At 36.4% G+C, this 17,212-nt stretch overlaps 2 protein-coding genes and 1 pseudogene across 3 annotated transcripts; 1 reads left to right on the top strand and 2 right to left on the bottom strand.

Moving 5' to 3' along the window:
* Positions 1-1,095: 1,095 nt before the first annotated feature.
* On the top strand, positions 1,096-3,834 carry LOC145129606 (choline monooxygenase, putative (CMO-like)). Its single transcript, XM_079064376.1, has 10 exons — positions 1,096-1,569; positions 1,784-1,829; positions 1,899-2,034; positions 2,127-2,201; positions 2,296-2,496; positions 2,579-2,674; positions 2,763-2,884; positions 2,960-3,053; positions 3,118-3,168; positions 3,251-3,834. Exons 1-10 carry the CDS (start codon positions 1,263-1,265, stop codon positions 3,386-3,388), a joined length of 1,266 nt encoding a protein of 421 aa, XP_078920502.1. The 5' UTR covers positions 1,096-1,262; the 3' UTR covers positions 3,389-3,834.
* LOC145129605 (calcium-transporting ATPase 8, plasma membrane-type-like) lies at positions 3,535-11,409 on the bottom strand (annotated as a pseudogene). Its single transcript, XR_013717560.1, has 31 exons — positions 10,935-11,409; positions 10,666-10,705; positions 10,347-10,450; positions 10,087-10,218; positions 9,886-9,975; positions 9,704-9,770; positions 9,518-9,588; positions 9,352-9,435; positions 9,208-9,285; positions 9,028-9,099; positions 8,355-8,441; positions 8,183-8,265; positions 7,854-8,095; positions 7,733-7,775; positions 7,568-7,651; positions 7,202-7,339; positions 7,068-7,133; positions 6,879-6,977; positions 6,319-6,429; positions 6,031-6,201; positions 5,723-5,947; positions 5,535-5,651; positions 5,348-5,446; positions 5,101-5,238; positions 4,907-5,007; positions 4,784-4,829; positions 4,564-4,698; positions 4,356-4,463; positions 4,161-4,252; positions 3,979-4,072; positions 3,535-3,887 (listed from the first exon to the last, which is right to left on the bottom strand). The product of XR_013717560.1 is annotated as a calcium-transporting ATPase 8, plasma membrane-type-like (transcript).
* A 2,477-nt stretch (positions 11,410-13,886) lies between these two features.
* RPS10 (ribosomal protein S10) lies at positions 13,887-15,854 on the bottom strand. The gene is given in 5 exon segments (XM_079065660.1): positions 13,887-13,917; positions 14,630-14,670; positions 14,949-15,062; positions 15,174-15,692; positions 15,846-15,854. Coding segments are annotated over 5 exon segments (714 nt in total).
* Positions 15,855-17,212: the final 1,358 nt, after the last annotated feature.

The raw sequence follows: 17,212 nt of genomic DNA, 5'->3' as shown, positions 1-17,212 counted from the left end.
CATGAGGGGTTCCTCTTGCACCATGAGGATCCTTCTTGCGTCAAGGGGTACTCCTCTTGCACCATGAGGATTGCTCTTGCACCATGCACGACCTTGTTGCGCCATGCATGTTCTTGTTGCACCATGGTCGTGTTGTTTCTCAAATCTTGATGTTCTTGCGCCATGCATGTTCTTGTTGCACCATGGTCGTGTTGCAACATGCATGACATCTTGTTGTTCCGGAAGAATTCTTCAAGCTTGTTCTAAAGGTCTTTGGCAGTGCAGTCGTCACCGGAGATGATCTGAAGCAGTCCGGGATCACATGTGCTATAGAACCATGATTTGATGTGAGCATCAACCGAGTGTCACTCTTCATCATCATCACTAGTTGGGTTGGATTTTCTTGAGATGTGACCATAACACATGGTACCTCGACACATGTTGGGGAAGATTTGTCGCTAGAACTTGTATTTAGAGCCATCAACATTGAGTTTGAAGCTGAATTGATTATAGACATTGGTGAGGGAACATACCAAACTCAATGTGGATGGAACAGTAGAAGAGGATGAAGCAGGTATCGACATTATCACTTAGCAGGATCGATGGAGTATGGAGACACAACAAGAGGCAACACTTGGTGATGTGGACTGTTGTTGTGGGTAACAACAGTAGGCAACGGAGGATCTTGACCTAGGCACATCGGATCTGGTGGAGCAGAAGGCAGACGTCGGGTGCACCAAGGAGGGAAACAATCAAAACAAAAATTGTTGATGTGGGATCGATCGATAGTGAGGATAAAAAATCCTGTGTGTGGGAGAGGTGAGTCAGAGGTATGTGCATGAGGGAGGAAAACCTAGCTTTATACCATGTTAAATGTGTAAAAGCCCTCTTGATTAGGGTATTGTGTTGCAAAGATATATATACACAACAATGTTACATAAAGGCTCATATACTAAACACAGTAAGAAAATAAGACTATAAACTAACAGATCGAATATTTTATTGAAAATGTGGTAAGAGTTAATGCACTATTAAGTTTCATATGTATTAACGGTTTTAAGACCATCCCATACGCCATCAAGAGGATGATATATGTGCCATTAGGTTCATGAAATTGTTGATAGGATTTCTTCGGACGAAATAGTTGAAGGTTTAAATCACGAAGTGATTTTATCACGTTAATCTAGAAAAACAAAAATTAACAATTAACAATTATCATAAAACATCTAAATACAACTACTTAGTACCTAGGATGGAGAGCAAAAGCATTGTAAATTCTGATCATGGCGATGATGATGATGAAACCCATTAATCTTCACTTTTCTGACTTGAAGAAACTCAGAAATCCATATCCAAATTCATGCGCACAGCACGCCCGATCACCCAAAACGTTACTGATCAGAAAGTCGCTTGAAACCAATCACAGTTTACTCGAACCATCTCAAGAGTTTGCTCGCTCACTGATCCATGAATTCAACCCCCATATCCCAATCGAAGAAGCCCTAACCCCACCAAGCTCATGGTACACCTCCCCTTCTTTTCACTCTCTGGAACTCAATCAAGTCTTCTTCAGAGGATGGCAGGCCGTTGGTAATCTACTTAGCTCTCATTTCTATATTGGTTGTTATGAATTTGTGTGCCTATGTATGCTCTTCTTATTTAATTCTGAGGTCAAATTGGCTGGTTTTCAACATGCCAATCGTGAATATGCATTATAAAATCGCTTGTTTCAGTGAAAAGTCAACAATCATACGATCCATTTGCAACAAATCCATAATCATTTATGTGTTTGGTTGATGATTAGGATGTACCGAGCAAATTCAGGAGGCTAACAGTTTCTTTACTGGAAGGTAAACTTCACTGCATCTTTTGATCATATTGGGTTCTTGTTAATTTCTTAATCTTTAATTAATTGACAGAATAGGAAACATAGAATATGTGGTATGTCGTGATGAAAATGGCAAATTACGTGCATTTCATAATGTGTGTCGCCACCATGCCTCTCTTCTCGCCTCTGGAAGTGGAAAAGGATCTTGCTTTGTATGCCCTTACCATGTGAGTTGACTTCTACTTCTACCTTCATGGGTGTCTTTCTTTATTCGTTTCAATAAGAAGAAGAATTCGATTCACACAGTTGATCTTTGTAGGGATGGACATATGGATTGAATGGAGCACTTCTGAAAGCAAGCAGAATAACAGGGATAAAAAACTTCAATGTCAAAGTATATGAACTGAATTCTCCTTTTTCTGCGATAAGTGATGCTCTATTAGCTTTTATTCACTTATTGGGTATTGTTGATATGGATTATTGTTTAGGAATTTGGACTTGTTCCATTGAGGGTAGCAATTTGGGGGCCATTTATCCTTCTTGATTTGGAAAAAGACAAGTTTGATGAACATGATGATGTGGGAATGGAGTGGCTTGGTAGCACTTCTGATATACTAAGTACAAATGGTGTTGATACTTCACTAACTTATCTTTGTAGACGTGAATATACCATCGAATGTAATTGGAAGGTTTGTTTTTTCAAATCCTTCTAAATCTTGTATTCTGTCTTAAATACAACCTCATGATTATTTTTAAGTGGTGTTTTTGCAGGTTTTTTGTGACAATTACTTGGATGGAGGGTATCATGTACCATTTGCACATAAAGATCTTGCATCAGGTCTTAAGCTAGATTCCTATTCCACCACAGTATGTATGTTTCACTTGACACACATTTACATTTGAATTAAAATGTTTGACTATTAGTTAACATATATCTAAATCTTGTGAATCGTAGGTATATGAGAAAGTAAGCATCCAGAGATGTGATGGAGATGAAGTGAAGGGTGAGGAAGACTTTGATAGACTCGGATCAAAATCTCTATATGCTTTCATTTATCCAAACTTCATGGTGAATAGGCAAGTTTCTTGAGTTTATCTTGTTTCTTTTTTTTAACCATGGATGCTCTTTTTTTAACCTCTTTTTGTGTTCAGGTATGGGCCTTGGATGGACACAAATCTGGTTCTTCCATTGGGACCCAGGAGATGCAAAGTGATTTTTGATTATTTCCTTGATGCATCTCTTAAGGTAAATTTGAAATCAAACTGTGTTTCTCACATGGATGGGGTATATAATAGCTTCTATTGTGTAGGATGATGAAGCTTTTGTAACAGGGAGTTTAAAAGATAGTGAACAAGTTCAGGTACGTAGATATTGTATGTACCTTTTGGTCATCATTCAGGTATCAGATGACTGGAGTTTTTTTTTTTTTTATATGATTGTAGATGGAAGATGTCACGCTCTGTGAATCAGTCCAAAGAGGGTTGGAATCACCAGCTTATGGTAGTGGTAGATACGCGCCTATGGTAGAGAAGGCTATGCATCATTTTCACTGTCTCTTACACCAAGATCTCATCAACTGATATTATCCATTAAAAAAAAAACTTTAATCTTATCATTTTGATTCACATTCTGTTATGGCATGTAGTTTGTATATTAATTGTGATATATCAACAATGGGGATCGAATTAAGTAGTTCAAAAGCCTAGGTTTTTTAGTGCAATATGAATAAATGAACGAGTGGAAAATTTTATATATACAAGAATCATCCCAATATGTACAAAAGTGCATCCAATTACAAAATGGCAATAACATCAAACACCGAACATGAACCGGGAAAAAAAAGAAAAGAAAAAAGAAAAAAGAAAAAAAAACTCTACAAAGCTTCAAATTCTAAATACAGACGACGGGGTCATTGAATACAGTTGTAGCCTCCCCCTCCCTCAGTATGTCCGAGTATATAAGTTGTTAAGCCTTTGATGACGTTGCAAAAAGGAAAAACAATAAATAAATAAAAAAAAAAAAAAAATTAGCATCCTTTTCTAAGAGCCGCTAGCATTCACTCATCATCCTCATTTCCACCTGGGATAATAAGTAACATGAGTTATAAATTATAATTATATATATTTTTTTGTATAATACATGAAAGAACTTTTTTGTCCCATATACGCACCTTTCTTTCTACGTTGCGATGTACATGATGGGAATATATTGATAAAATATTCACTGAAGGGGTTAGGAATTTCCCAATAACAGCAAGGGGCCAACTAGTGAAAAACAAGGATAATAAGGGTGAAAACATAAAAAGAAGTTGACTAGAGGGGGGTGATGAGAAATTTCTAAAAATGAACACACCTGATAAAGCCGATTGCAATTGAGACCAACCACAATTGCCAACTCAGCCTTACTGTTGCGGTAAATTTCCCAAGGAACATGATGATAATGACCTGGAAATGGAATAAGAAGAGTAGAGATTAGATTATGATTTTGATACATTTTTGTGTGAGAATTGAATAAAGAAAAGGGGAAAAAGGGCTGAAGAAATCTTACTTGAAGAACAACAGTAAGGCTCACGATGCCCATAAACAAGTGGTTTTTGGTAACGCCTTTGAAAATATTAATTTCATCGGGTTTCCGAGCATTAAATTCATTAAAAATCTGAAATTATGGATTAAGGAATTGTAAATATGTTGCTATTTTGTATTGGTAAGGAATCATAAGTAGGTTGCTATTATGAGAAGAAAAAAAAATACTTGACCTGAGCAAAAATGAAAGCATTGAAAACGAGAGTGTTTTTCACTTTCTTAGCATGCTGTTGAGAACTGTGATGCAAATGTAGGATTTGTATACCACGGAAATTGAGTACAAGGAGCACCAACACTTGATAAGCAACCTGTAATTTTATATAATTAATACACTTAATCTCTCATGGATTTTTACAAACTTTTGCACAAAGACAACTTATATAAATACAATACCTGAATTAACAAATTCCTCCACATGATACTTGTTATAAGAGGCTCCCTAAACAAAGAAACAAAAAAAGTTAGTTACAAGAATAAATATTATTATGACGAAAGTCAATCTGGAATTGGTCAAACCTGCGGCCCACGGGGTGTCGGTGCATGAGGTGGTCTGTTGGTGGTTCGGTGGCTAGGGCAAGTGCACCCAAAGTGTCCATGATAAGATTCACCCAAAGGAGCTATATAAATTAATACAATAATACAAAGTAAGTTGCAATTATCAGACTATTAATGATCTTTGATATTTTGACAAGATTGAGAGAAAAAGATACCTGGACTGCATTAAGGGGGACATCCCCTGAAGAAACAGCTGCCACAGCATTAATGACAAGGGCAACCACATTTACAGTGAGCTGGAACTGAATAAATTTCTGTATGTTTGCATAAACAGATCTTCCCCACCTAACAACCTGTTATGTGGGCATGCAGAAGAAACACATTAATCTCAAAAAAAAAAAAAAAAAAGGATCAAGCGTTTTCTATACCAACATAAAGACCAAAAAACAGAAGATATCAGACCTTTACAATGGAAGCGAAATCATCATCCAAGATTACGATATCACTACTTTCTATAGCAACTTCAGTTCCTTGGATGCCCATAGCAAGACCAATATCAGCCTACAATTTCAATTTCATAAAAAAAAATAAAAATCATAAAATAGAGTAGAAATAATTAAACTGATGATGAAAAATCTTGAATTATTACCTCATGTAGAGCAGGGGCATCGTTTGTTCCATCTCCAGTAACAGCAACAACATGTCCTCTTTTCCTCAATGCTTGGACAAGTAACAGCTTATCATTAGGTGAAGACCTCCCCATCACCTGTTTCACAAACATTTTATAAAACTTATTTACAACTACTCGACTAGGGTCATAATAGTAAATTCACATACCGATATCCTCTCAGCAACTTCTAGTCTTTGGTCTTCTGACATGGCACGAAAAGATTTCCCTTCAATTAGATTTGGCTCTTGGGCTTCAGCATTTGACCCCAAAATTCCACATTCTAATGCAATCGCTCTTGCTGTTAGAAGATTATCACCTGTCACCATTCGTACCTTCACACCAGCCTGTATGCACAGTTGGACAGCATCTCTGACACCTGGCCGACATGGATCCTGCATTGCAAAACCAAAACCATGTATCAAAAAAAATATAAATCTCTTTGATGACATGGACATGGACATGGACATCCACATACCTTTAAACCAACTATTGCTAGCAAAACAAGATCATCATCAGGTAGTCCCCAATTTGCCAGGTCATCTTCATCTGTTGGCACGGTTTCTTGTGCACATGGTTTGTAGGCAATAGCAACACACCGCAAACCTTTAGCAGACATATCTTCAATCGCCTTTTTAAAATATTCCAACTGCATGGATGAAAATATCGACTTGGGATCATGATTTTCTAAAGTTGCCATGGAATTCTTTCTAGAAAACTGAAAATGATTTCTTAAGAGAAAAATGAAGAGACTGATCTCTCATACCTTTCCATAATCCAGGGGAACCGGACTTTCATCACTGCCCATGTATCTTGAGCATGCAGCCAAGACAATTTCAGCAGCCCCTTTCCAGTGTACATGAACCTCAGAATCAGGCTGTTGAGATATCAAAGAACAAAAAGAAAATGTTTGATGTGAATCATATGAAATCTTTTTAAATACGACAACAAAGCCTTTCTTATGAATCATAGACCCCAAGTACTTAAAAAAATCTAATTTGGGCGTAAACTATGCACACCATTACATCTACACTATTATTTTGCTCTCCATTGAAATTGCATGAAAGTGAAACCTAATTGATTTTCCAAATTCCAATGATTGTTTCATGGTATAACTAAGAAGCTTAATACCTCGTTATTGCCACAATTTCAATGAAAGTTTGATTGGTGTCTTATAAGTCTAGGTTCCCCCTCCTCCTACAAGCTTGGCTTTTGGGAGTGAGTTCTACACTTGGGCTTATGGGTATCATAATTCTGGATCTCTGCTCCATTAGCATCTTTTTTTTTTAATATGGTTATGAAATATTTAAAAGGTTGTACAATTACCCGTTTGACTGCAACACCACCTTGTTTTTTCTCTGAGTTGAATGGGGATGCATGAATAACTGAACACTCTGACCTCACCACATCAAAATTCATTCCAAGCTGCACTTATTATTACAAAAATTATGAGTATCACATAAAATCAAGGATACAAAACAAGATTTTATCCCAACATATGAGCCAAGAACTAACCTTAATCCCCCATTGAAGTATGGCCTTCTCTGTTGGTGATCCAGAAACCTCAACTTCTTGACCTCCCTATTAAACACCAACAATAATAAGTATCCTTTAATATTAAATACTATTATAAAAAAGATTTACTATACCTCAGGGAAAAATACACTGCCAGTTGTATTGTGAGCTACACTTTCAACAAGAAGAGATACAATCTTTGGAGGTAATGCTGATGTGTCATTTGGTGGATCGATTTTCTTCCCACAAATATAAGCCTCAACCACAGTCATCTGAATAAAGCAAAAACATGAGACAAATATGGGAAAAGAATGATGGATTTTTACTTCTTAGATGTCAAAATAAGAAGAGAAAAGAAGTGAAAGGAGATTCCCTCTTAACTATTTAAAATATGAACAAAAGATTTTAGTACCATTTTAGATCATTGGCACTTACTACTAGAATAAAATAATAAAATATGCAAGAATCATGAAGTTACCAAGAAAAGAAAAATATCCCACCAAATTCAAAGTCAAGGTTCCAGTTTTATCACTGCAAATTGTAGTTACAGAACCCATCATTTCACAGGCAGATAGCCTCCTAATCTGCACATACAAAATTACCAAAAACATAAAATAAAATACATACAACTATAGATGTCAATGAGAACAAAAATATCAATATACCAATGCTTTGTCAGACATCATTTTTCGCATTGAGTATGCAAGCCTATAATTATATATAATTGACATGTTAGTCATCCAAAACTCGATTAAAGAAATGGATTATAGAAAATGAACAACTTACGTTGAAGTGACAACTAATGGAAGCCCTTCTGGCACTGCAACATAAACAATAGCTACCTATACACACCTCAAGAATTACAAGGTTGAAAATGAAACTAAATTAAATATATATTATATATGCAGAAGATACATACTGCAACAGTGAAAATTTTGATTACTCCATCCAAAGCATCCTTGACACTAGTTTTACCAGCAATAAACTCTACTTTTCCCTCATTGTCCTCCGTGTATCCAGTGAAAAACCTAGCAAGCAGAAATTAGTTAAATTACCATATTAAAAGCAAGAAAGAGGGGTGAAAAGACGATTATACCCATGCAGCTTTGAATTACCTGATGAGAAGGATGACAAGAACGGATGCAGCTACCAAAAGCCCAATCTTACCAATAAACATTGCCACTCCACTCAAACGCACCTAAGATATTGTAAACAGATTGATGACAGTTTTAAGCCTTGTGTGATTTTTTGAATTTTAAAAGGTTAGAGCATGTTTAGAGAAGTAACCTGTAATGGTGTTTCCTCATCATTATCATTATTTGAGATGCTAGCCATAAGCAATCCCCATTCTGTATTCATTCCAACACTAGTGACCTAAATGTGGTTATATAAATGAAAAATTGTCAGCAATGGGATGAAGGAGAATGATAACAATTTAGGTCCACATAAAAATGTCATTGATGCAAATCTTTTCTTCTATAAGTTGACCAAGAACTGGGAAGAGGATAAAGTTAAGGAATTTCTGAACATCACAAGATCGAACAGATTGTCACTTATCTCTTGACAAGAACTGCAAGGATCTACTCCTTTAGAAGATGGTAAATCTGATATTGATAAACCCCTGATGAAAAAATCACTGGTGATGAACTAGCATTGGGTGTCCAAATGTATGTGTTGTGAGTTGTGACATAACCACCACAAAAAGACCATGTGGTGTTGGTGTTGGTGTTGGTGGTGGAGGAAGTGGTGGTGGTGGTGGTGGCGGAGGTAGGGGAGGTGGGGGTGGTGGTGGCAGCGGTGATGGCAACATTGGTGGTGGAAAAAGAAATATCACATAGGGTTAGAACTTAGAAAACATCTTCCAAAATCAGAAGCTATTTTTTTGTCTTTTGGAAAAAGAGGTCAAAAAAACTTTTTTTTTTATGTATTTTTGCATGGGATTAGAATGATTAAGTCTTACCATCATTTTACCAGAGCCATCAGCCACCTTACACCCAGCCATTAAAAATGGTGATTTATGATCTTTAACAACCTGTTCCATCATTTTCAAAAAAAAATAAAAAGTTACATTATCTACCCTTCAAAACTAGAGAATTGAAATAAAACACAATGTAATTAACAGAAATTTAAGAAAACTTACAATTTGACTCCCACCAGTCATACTTGATTCATTTATAGAAAGAGAGTAACCAGAAATGAAAACCCCATCAGCTGGAACCTGGTTAACAAATGAAGTGTAAACAAGGGCAAAAACGGAAATCACAAGAAATGAGAAACATATTACCTGGTCTCCTATCATAAGATGTATGACATCACCCACAACAATATCAAATATTGAAATCATCATCCTCCTTCCACCTCTTACAACCTATAGCAGTATCATATCTTTATTTGTCAACAAAGAAAAATATGATTGTATGAAAAGATCAATACATTGGTTAAAACCCCACCTGACACTGTATGTTCTGCTTCTCCTCATTCAAGTTTTGAAATTTAAGTGAACTTTTATACTCATGCATGGCTAGAGAACACAAAATAACAATGGCATGTTAAAAGAGAGCAAACTATGTGACATAATCATTTTCTTCATCTTATTCATGATTGGTTTACAAGTCAGAAAACAGAAATAAAGTTACCTTTAACAACCATGACAAATATAACACCCAAAGCTATGCTTCCCCCATCATACCAGCCTTTGATCCCCTGGAGTATATAGTAATAACACAAGTGATAAAAACATAAAGATGTCATATTTCCATAAAAGAAACGAATTTTATAACAAAACATATAAATATTAGACTTAAAGATGTTCACTAACCTCTGTTATTATACCCAGTGCCAAAAGAGCAGCAGCAGCTACCATCAAGATGATCAATGTGGTGTCTTCACAACCATCATACAGAAACCTCTATCAAATGCATATTACACAACGATTTTAATTTAGATTAAATCATATTCAAATACTGAATATTATCGATTCAATTGCCTTTAGAGAGAAAAAAATATACAGATAAATTACCCAAAAGCTGTTTCCCTTTCTTCTTGGGTATGTGTTTGACCCAAACACATTCTTTCTGTCTAATATGTTTGACTCATCTTCATGGATTCCATTATCAGGGTTCGTCTTCAACTTTTCTGCCAACCTTTTAACCTGTCATGTTCATGGATGGAAAAGACAATCATAATCTTATTTATAAGATGATGTGTGTGTGTGTGTGTGTGTGAGAGAGAGAGAGAGAGAGAGAGAGAGAGAGAATTCTTAATAAATCATAAACTTACTCCTCCAGATTTTTGGAAAGCAATCAAGTCACGCACTCTTGTCATTGAAGCAAGTTGTTCTGGGCTAACATCATAACCACCTGTAGGAGTTGGAGATGGAGGTGCTGTTGGTGTTCATAAGCAAAATGTCAGCAGAGTCAAAAGGCAAGTAACTTAACAAAAAAGACTTTTATACCCCTATAGTCTCATTAGAAATGAAAGTATAATGCCTTTCTGGATTTCTAAAGTGTCTGCTTAAGCACATGCTTAAAATTCGTTCAGAAGGAGTAAGTAATATGTATTAAATAGGATTGGAACAATTCCTATGAATAAAAATTACCATCTGGTTTTCCTTCAGCTGTTGGGAAAAGGTTGGTTTCCTGAAAAACAGCAACAATTCCCAGTTATTTCCTTTCCAAAAGGATTCAACAAGATATCTACAAAGTACAGTGACAAAGACCTAACGAAAAACCGCAATACACATGATCTAAACAATACAGAACACTATTCCTCTTCTGGGAAAAAAACAAGATTGGCAAGTAACACAGTATTGCGTTAATATCTAATCAAAACATCAAGAATACGATGAGAACATAAGCGAGATATTACCAGCTGTGCGGAAGAATAGTAGAAGACCATGATCACTACTGACTAGTGGGTTATCGCCAATAAGAACACTTTGAAGTTCGAATACGATAGACCACTAAACCACTGACGGGCTTCGTCGATTTATCCTAAAAAAACCCAAACCCACATGTTTGATCACGGTGATTTGAATCCATCAGTGTTTCGCGTTTTGCAAAGATTAAATGAAGAAATCACAGACCAACAGGAAGCACCGAATATGGAACTATAGTTTGCGTCTGCTACGGTTATAAAAATACAGAAATTTGGTATCAATTGAAGTTCTACGATAGGAGAAAGAGGTTGGCAATGAATAGAACGATAAAAAGAATAGGAGTTTGCTCCGTCGGTATAATACGAAAATCTAACAGGAATTTTTCTGAGCAACTTCCTTGCACTTTCCTTCGGCGTTGGGCAGCGCGTGGGCGGTAGATTGTATTTGTTGAAAAAAAAAATATTTAGTTTGTGAATTTGCCAATGGGTTTTAGAGAGATGTGTGTGTGTAAAGATGAGTCATGAGTGACCACATAAGTGATTGTTTGATGATGTGCTAAAATGGTAAGACTTGTCGGCTAATAAATATAAAATCAACATCAGTTCTATAAAGAGTTTTGAAATTCCAAACAAATTGCATAATTATTTTACACCAAAAAATTAAAATAAATAAATAAATAAATCTTTATATTTTAACTTCATATTCGGTAAGTCCTAATATAATATTTTCTTACGCAAAATATTTTTAATTGTAATCAATTTTAATGTTGAATTGATTGGTATTGTTCATGAATATTCATGGAATCGAGGTGGATGGTGGACGGCTCATGAACTTAGGTCAAACACAAACATGAGTCGCATTGAATCGTACATAGGTCAAAAGGGGATGATATCATAACCTAAGTTATGTTGCTCATTCTATTTATGTTACCAACTTTTCCTAACTAAGTGGAAGCTAATGATCTTTGGTAAATGTTATAAGACAAAATTGCAAATTTGGTCCTTGTGGTATGTCAAAACTAGCACGTTTGGTCCAAAATGGGTTTGGCTTGCAAGGATGGTCCAATAGTTTCATTTTGTTGCAAGTTTAGTCCAATGGCTTAACAGCCGTTACCAAGCTCCCGTTACTTTACCCATGCCCCTCTCACTTAAGGGTATTTTAGTCCATTCATCTCTGTAACCGTTCCCGCTAAAGCTCAATAAAAGCAGTTCGTCTCCTCCTTAATAAAGTAGATCGTCGTTCTTTAACCAAGATCAATAAAATCCCTAGACACAAAATCTGTTGTGTTAGTTAAGTTGCGATTTGGTGAGATTATCGGTGGATGAACATACCAATGTGGCACGTAAGGTTGTTAAACACACACTTCAACCCCAATGTTGTTTATGGTACGTAATTTGCCCTTTTTCATCTTTTGATTTCTTGAATTTTTTTGACGTAACTCCACCTGAAGTGTTTTTTTTACTTGTTTTGAAGATGGACACCCAACATTGTTTACCATTAAGTTGTACCATGGAGGTGAGTTTACTAAGTACCCTGATGTTCGTTACATTGACGGAACTGTAAACTATGTTGACATGGTAGATATAGATGAGTTTTCAGTTCATGAGCTCGATGCAATCATGAAAGGTTTCAGATATGGGGTTCCTCCTGTTATATACTACCATTTTCTTGTGTCTGGTGGAGACTTCCACTTTGGTCTTCGCCCTTTAGGAAATGATGAAGATGTTGCAAACTTTTCTCAATATGTCAGTGAGCACAAAGTGATGAAGGTATACACAGAACATGGTGAAACAAGACTACTCACCTATTTCTTGAACCCTAAACCTGTTACCAAGGTTACCCTTGTACAGTTAGATGAACCACATGAGGATGTGCAACACAATGATGAAGCTCCTAATGACCAATCAAAGGAAACACCTGTGATGACTACACCTACTGATGTGGTGCCCACTCAACCAAACCAACCTGAAATCCAAGTCAATGAAGTACTTCAAGTCGTATCCTTATCACCTGAATATAATAGGAGAAGGGTTATGAGCAAGGATGGAGTGATGGCATCCTGCAGTAAGAAAATATACTTTGATGGTATTGGTGAGACTGAGCAGATAGCCAAAGACTTTGTTGAGGCAGCTATTGATTTTGATATTGAGCTCTACCAACAAATACTACAAAGCAATGTTGATGGAGTCAATGCCCCTGACATGCATGATGTCAATGAACCTCAGATGGATGAAGAAAACCAACCTCAGATGGATGAAGAAAACCAACCTCAGATGAATGACTTTTGGGATTTTGACTATCAAACTGATGCTTGTGTCCAAGATGGAAGTGAAAACCAACCTCAATCTAACATGGATAGTACTGGAAAACAAAATGTAAGTGAGGTTGAAAGTAAAGAAGGAAGTGAAACAGAGCAGGAAGATGATAGTGATGATAGTGATTATTGGGTGGATGAAGATAATGTAATTAAAGATGTTGAAGTTGATATGAGGGATTTTAACATGAGCATTGATACAGAAGTAGAGTTCTTGGATAAAAGGACTAGGAATCCTAGACAACATGAGAGTGATGAAGAAGCTGATGAGTTAGATGTTATTGACAATGATGCTTTTGATTCCATGGATGAGGATTCTGATCAAGACAGGAAAAGAAGAGCAGTTTTGAAACAACTAAGTAAGGAAAAAAGTTGTTCTTTAGGTGGGGTTCATAAGTGTCATTTTAAAATAGGTCAAAAGTATAACAGTAAGCAGGAGTTTAAAGAGAAAATCAAAATGCATGCATTGGAAACAAAAAAGAATATTGCATTTAAAAAAAATGACAAATGCAGATTGAAGGCCATATGTAATGGAGTTGTGGCATTTACTAATGCATAAAAATCATAAAAATCATAAAAATGCATAAAAAATACTTAGAGATCACAAAACTTTTTTTGACTTTATACATCAAAAAATCGCAGCTCTTATAAAATTTTCGCTGAAAAAAAAAATTAAAAAATAGATTTTTTTTTTTCAAAATCATTTTCAGCGAATTTATATAAAAAATTACGAATTTTAAGAATATAAATTCAAAAAAAAATATTTGTGATCTCTAAGTATTTTTTTATGCATTTTTATGGTTTTTTTTAGTGTTTTTTGTTTTCCATAGAACCTATATATATATATATATATATATATATATATATATATATATATATATATATATATATATATATATATATATGAAAAAACATCATAAATGGTCCCTGTGGTTTCTCCAAATCTGAAGTTTAGTCCCCGTGGTTTAAAAACGTCATAGATGGTCCCTGTGCTTTCAAAACTTTTGCCGATTGGTCTTTATTGCTAACTCCGTTAAGTTTTGTCTGTTAACTGAAGGGCATTTTCGTCATTTCACTACCACAGGGACCATTTATGATGTTTTCACTTATTTAAAAAAATAAAAATAAAATAATATATAAATTGGTTTATCTCTCTCTCTCTCTCTCTCTCTCTGAGATGGCAAAAAGAAGAAAACCCAACTTCCACTCATAGCACTAGTCTGCTTCCTGTTCGTGTTCTTTACCATTTTCTTTAACGAGCACCGATTTCAAGAAATCCACTGGAAAGAGAATCGGAAAGGAGATGAGATTGGTACTCGTAATGATGTTAAGCAGGAATTTTTATCCAAACCCACTCTGAATAGCAGTCACCTGAAAGTTCCTCCAGGTCTGTAAATCGTAATCCCTGTCACCTGTTTGATTATATTTTTCAAAGAGACACTTTACTTGTTTAAATCATTAGGGTTCATGCTTCGACATCATAGATACCTTGTTATCTCGATTTAGCTTCATGGGTCGCTCTGATTCGATATCTTCTTAGTGTGATTTCAATTTCAACTTCACTTTCATGGGTCGCTTTGATTCGAGACTGAGATGCCCTTTGTTTCCTGTGCACCTTTCTTCTCATATGTACAGATTCAAATCGCAGCCCCTTCTTCCTTATGTTCTCGAATTGGAAATTTGTATGTACCTGAGCTTCGACATTTGGGCGATGAGGATTATTAAAAATGAATTTTTCTATGAATTGAGTAGATACAACTCTTGATCCTTCCTTGTCCACTCTAGCTTTCAGAAGTTCCATGGGCTGATAAGAACAATACAAAATCAGAGAAATGGATAAATGTTGTTCTATTTTTTTTTAAACCGGTAAAAGGAAGAACTCATTCAATGGAGGAAAAGCTAGAGCTTAGCTTACAACAGAACAAAGATTCAGCGCAAGCCCTTGAGGAAATGATGTTGTGTTGTTTACTGGGAGAGAAGATCCAACCGAGTTCAAGGAATTCTCCACATCATGCGAATAAAAACCTTCATGTGCCAAAGAATTAAGTGCCTTCATCACAGAACGTTCTTGAAGTTTGTTGTATTTAGAAACATCCTTCGCTCCAGGCTGAAGAACTTCCTGAAGCTGTGCTTTATCCAATCGATTCTTGAAAGAAAATATGATTTCAAATTTAGCTCCAAAGATCCGCTGCCTTTTTAACCAGAATAATTTCTTGCGTAATTCATGCCTTTTAGTTTCCATAACCAGCATTTACTTGTTGATTTTCATTTCAAATTGTTGTCTTGCCTTTTTATGAACATGAGGTGATTTTAACACAGTGAACAAGGATCGTGTCGAAGGCAATCCGATCTTACGTGTGTCAGGTGGAAGCTCCCAGGGAGAGAGAGAAAGAGAGAGAGAGAGAGAGAGAGAGAGAGAGAGAGAGAGAGACCCCTTTGTATATTATTTTATTTTTATTTTTTTAAATAAGTGAAAACATCATAAATGGTCATTGTGGTAGTTAAATGACGAAAATACCCTTCAGTTAACAGACAAAATTTAACTGAGTTAGCAATAAGGACCAATCGTCAAAAGTTTTGAAAGCACAGGGACCATCTATGACGTTTTTAAACCACGGAGATTAAACTTCAGATTTGAGGAAACCACAGGGCCATTTATGATGTTTTTTTATGTAACGCCCGTAGATCCGGGCTAGTCAATTTAGAGACGATAAGCATCAAAAATGACTTTTTGATGGAAGATTAATTAGAAGGATTAATCTTAACCAAGTTGTAGTATATGTTTTGAGGTTTCCGAAAATATAAAGAACGCCGAAATCCGAGTTATAACGAAGAAGTTATGACCTGTCGAAGTTTCACGATAAACCGGCACGGTGCCGAATGTCGTAAAAAGTGAGTTTTTGATAAACTACTTTTTAGCCTTAGTGATCTAAACAAAACTCGTAGTGTTCATTAAACCGAGAGTAGGTATAAAAAGAACACCCAAATCTGACTTCGTATGAGGAAGTTATGATTTTTCGAAGTTTCAGCTTAGTAGTAGACAGCTAAAAACTCGAATTTTAGATCGAGTGATTTTTAGCCGACATGACCTAAACGAGAATCGAAGGTCTCATCATTAGTAGTACAAAGGTAAAAAGTCTGACGAAAACGGACGTCGGATGAAGAAGTTGTGAATTTTTAACGGATTTCCTGTCCCGGTCTGTTAAAAATAATAATATAAAAATTAAAGTCAAAATTAGCCGACGAAGTCTAAACGAAAGTCGTAGAGCGTAATTTTACCTACGCGTGCATATAAAGAACGTCAAAAACGGAGCTCGTATGCTAAAGTTATGGATTTTAGAAGTTTTGGCGCGAAAATTGAGAAATTATTTCAAAATCCGAGAAATTTCGCATAGGCCACGTCACATTCGTTGTATGAGTGCCACGTGTCAGAACTGCTGAGTCACCGGAGGCCAGCTGGCAAGGCGTGTCGCACCCTCCTCGCACCGAAGGTTCGGTCCAATTAGAGGTTGACGCGTGTGGCATTGGTGGCGAGCCCTCGCATCCGAAGCGTGGCCCAATCCGAGACCGACGCATGTCTCTGTCCGAAGCGCAGGTCCAATCCGAAGATGTCGCGTGTCTTCGCGTGTTCGAGCCTCGCACGAGCCACCTGGAGCCTCGCATGCGAGCCACCTGGAGCCACCTGCCCTTCGTTGCTGCTGCCACCTGCCCCCTCGATCCGAAGCCTCCTACTATAAATAGAAGGCTGCGAGCCTTCTCGGATAATTTTAGGAAATTGGCAATTTTGACCCCTTTTTCAATATTTTAGCTATTTTCACATCCCCCGAAGCTCCGGTTTCAATTATAGCACCCGAAACACGTCCCGAAGTGCCCGAGAAGCCGGAAAAATTTATCTTTTCGGTTTTGAAGCCCGACCTTTCGTAGAGCCCGGTTTCTCAATAAAACTTCCGGTTT

The sequence above is a fragment of the Lactuca virosa genome, chromosome 8, assembly GCF_052849685.1.
Source record: "Lactuca virosa cultivar CGN04683 chromosome 8, Lactuca_virosa_CGN04683_v6, whole genome shotgun sequence".
Classification (NCBI taxonomy): Eukaryota; Viridiplantae; Streptophyta; class Magnoliopsida; order Asterales; family Asteraceae; genus Lactuca; species Lactuca virosa.
The sequence above is the reverse complement of the archived record's forward strand: the minus strand, read 5'-3'. Positions and strand labels throughout refer to the sequence as shown.

Excerpts from the sequence above, each read along its gene's own strand:
- LOC145129606 (XM_079064376.1), top strand. The coding sequence starts at position 1,263 with ATGGCGATGATGATGATGAAACCCATTAATCTTCACTTTTCTGACTTG. Across the intron at positions 1,830-1,898 it reads AACAGTTTCTTTACTGGAAG|AATAGGAAACATAGAATATG; the intron begins GTAAACTTCACT and ends ATTAATTGACAG. Across the intron at positions 3,054-3,117 it reads TCCTTGATGCATCTCTTAAG|GATGATGAAGCTTTTGTAAC; the intron begins GTAAATTTGAAA and ends TCTATTGTGTAG.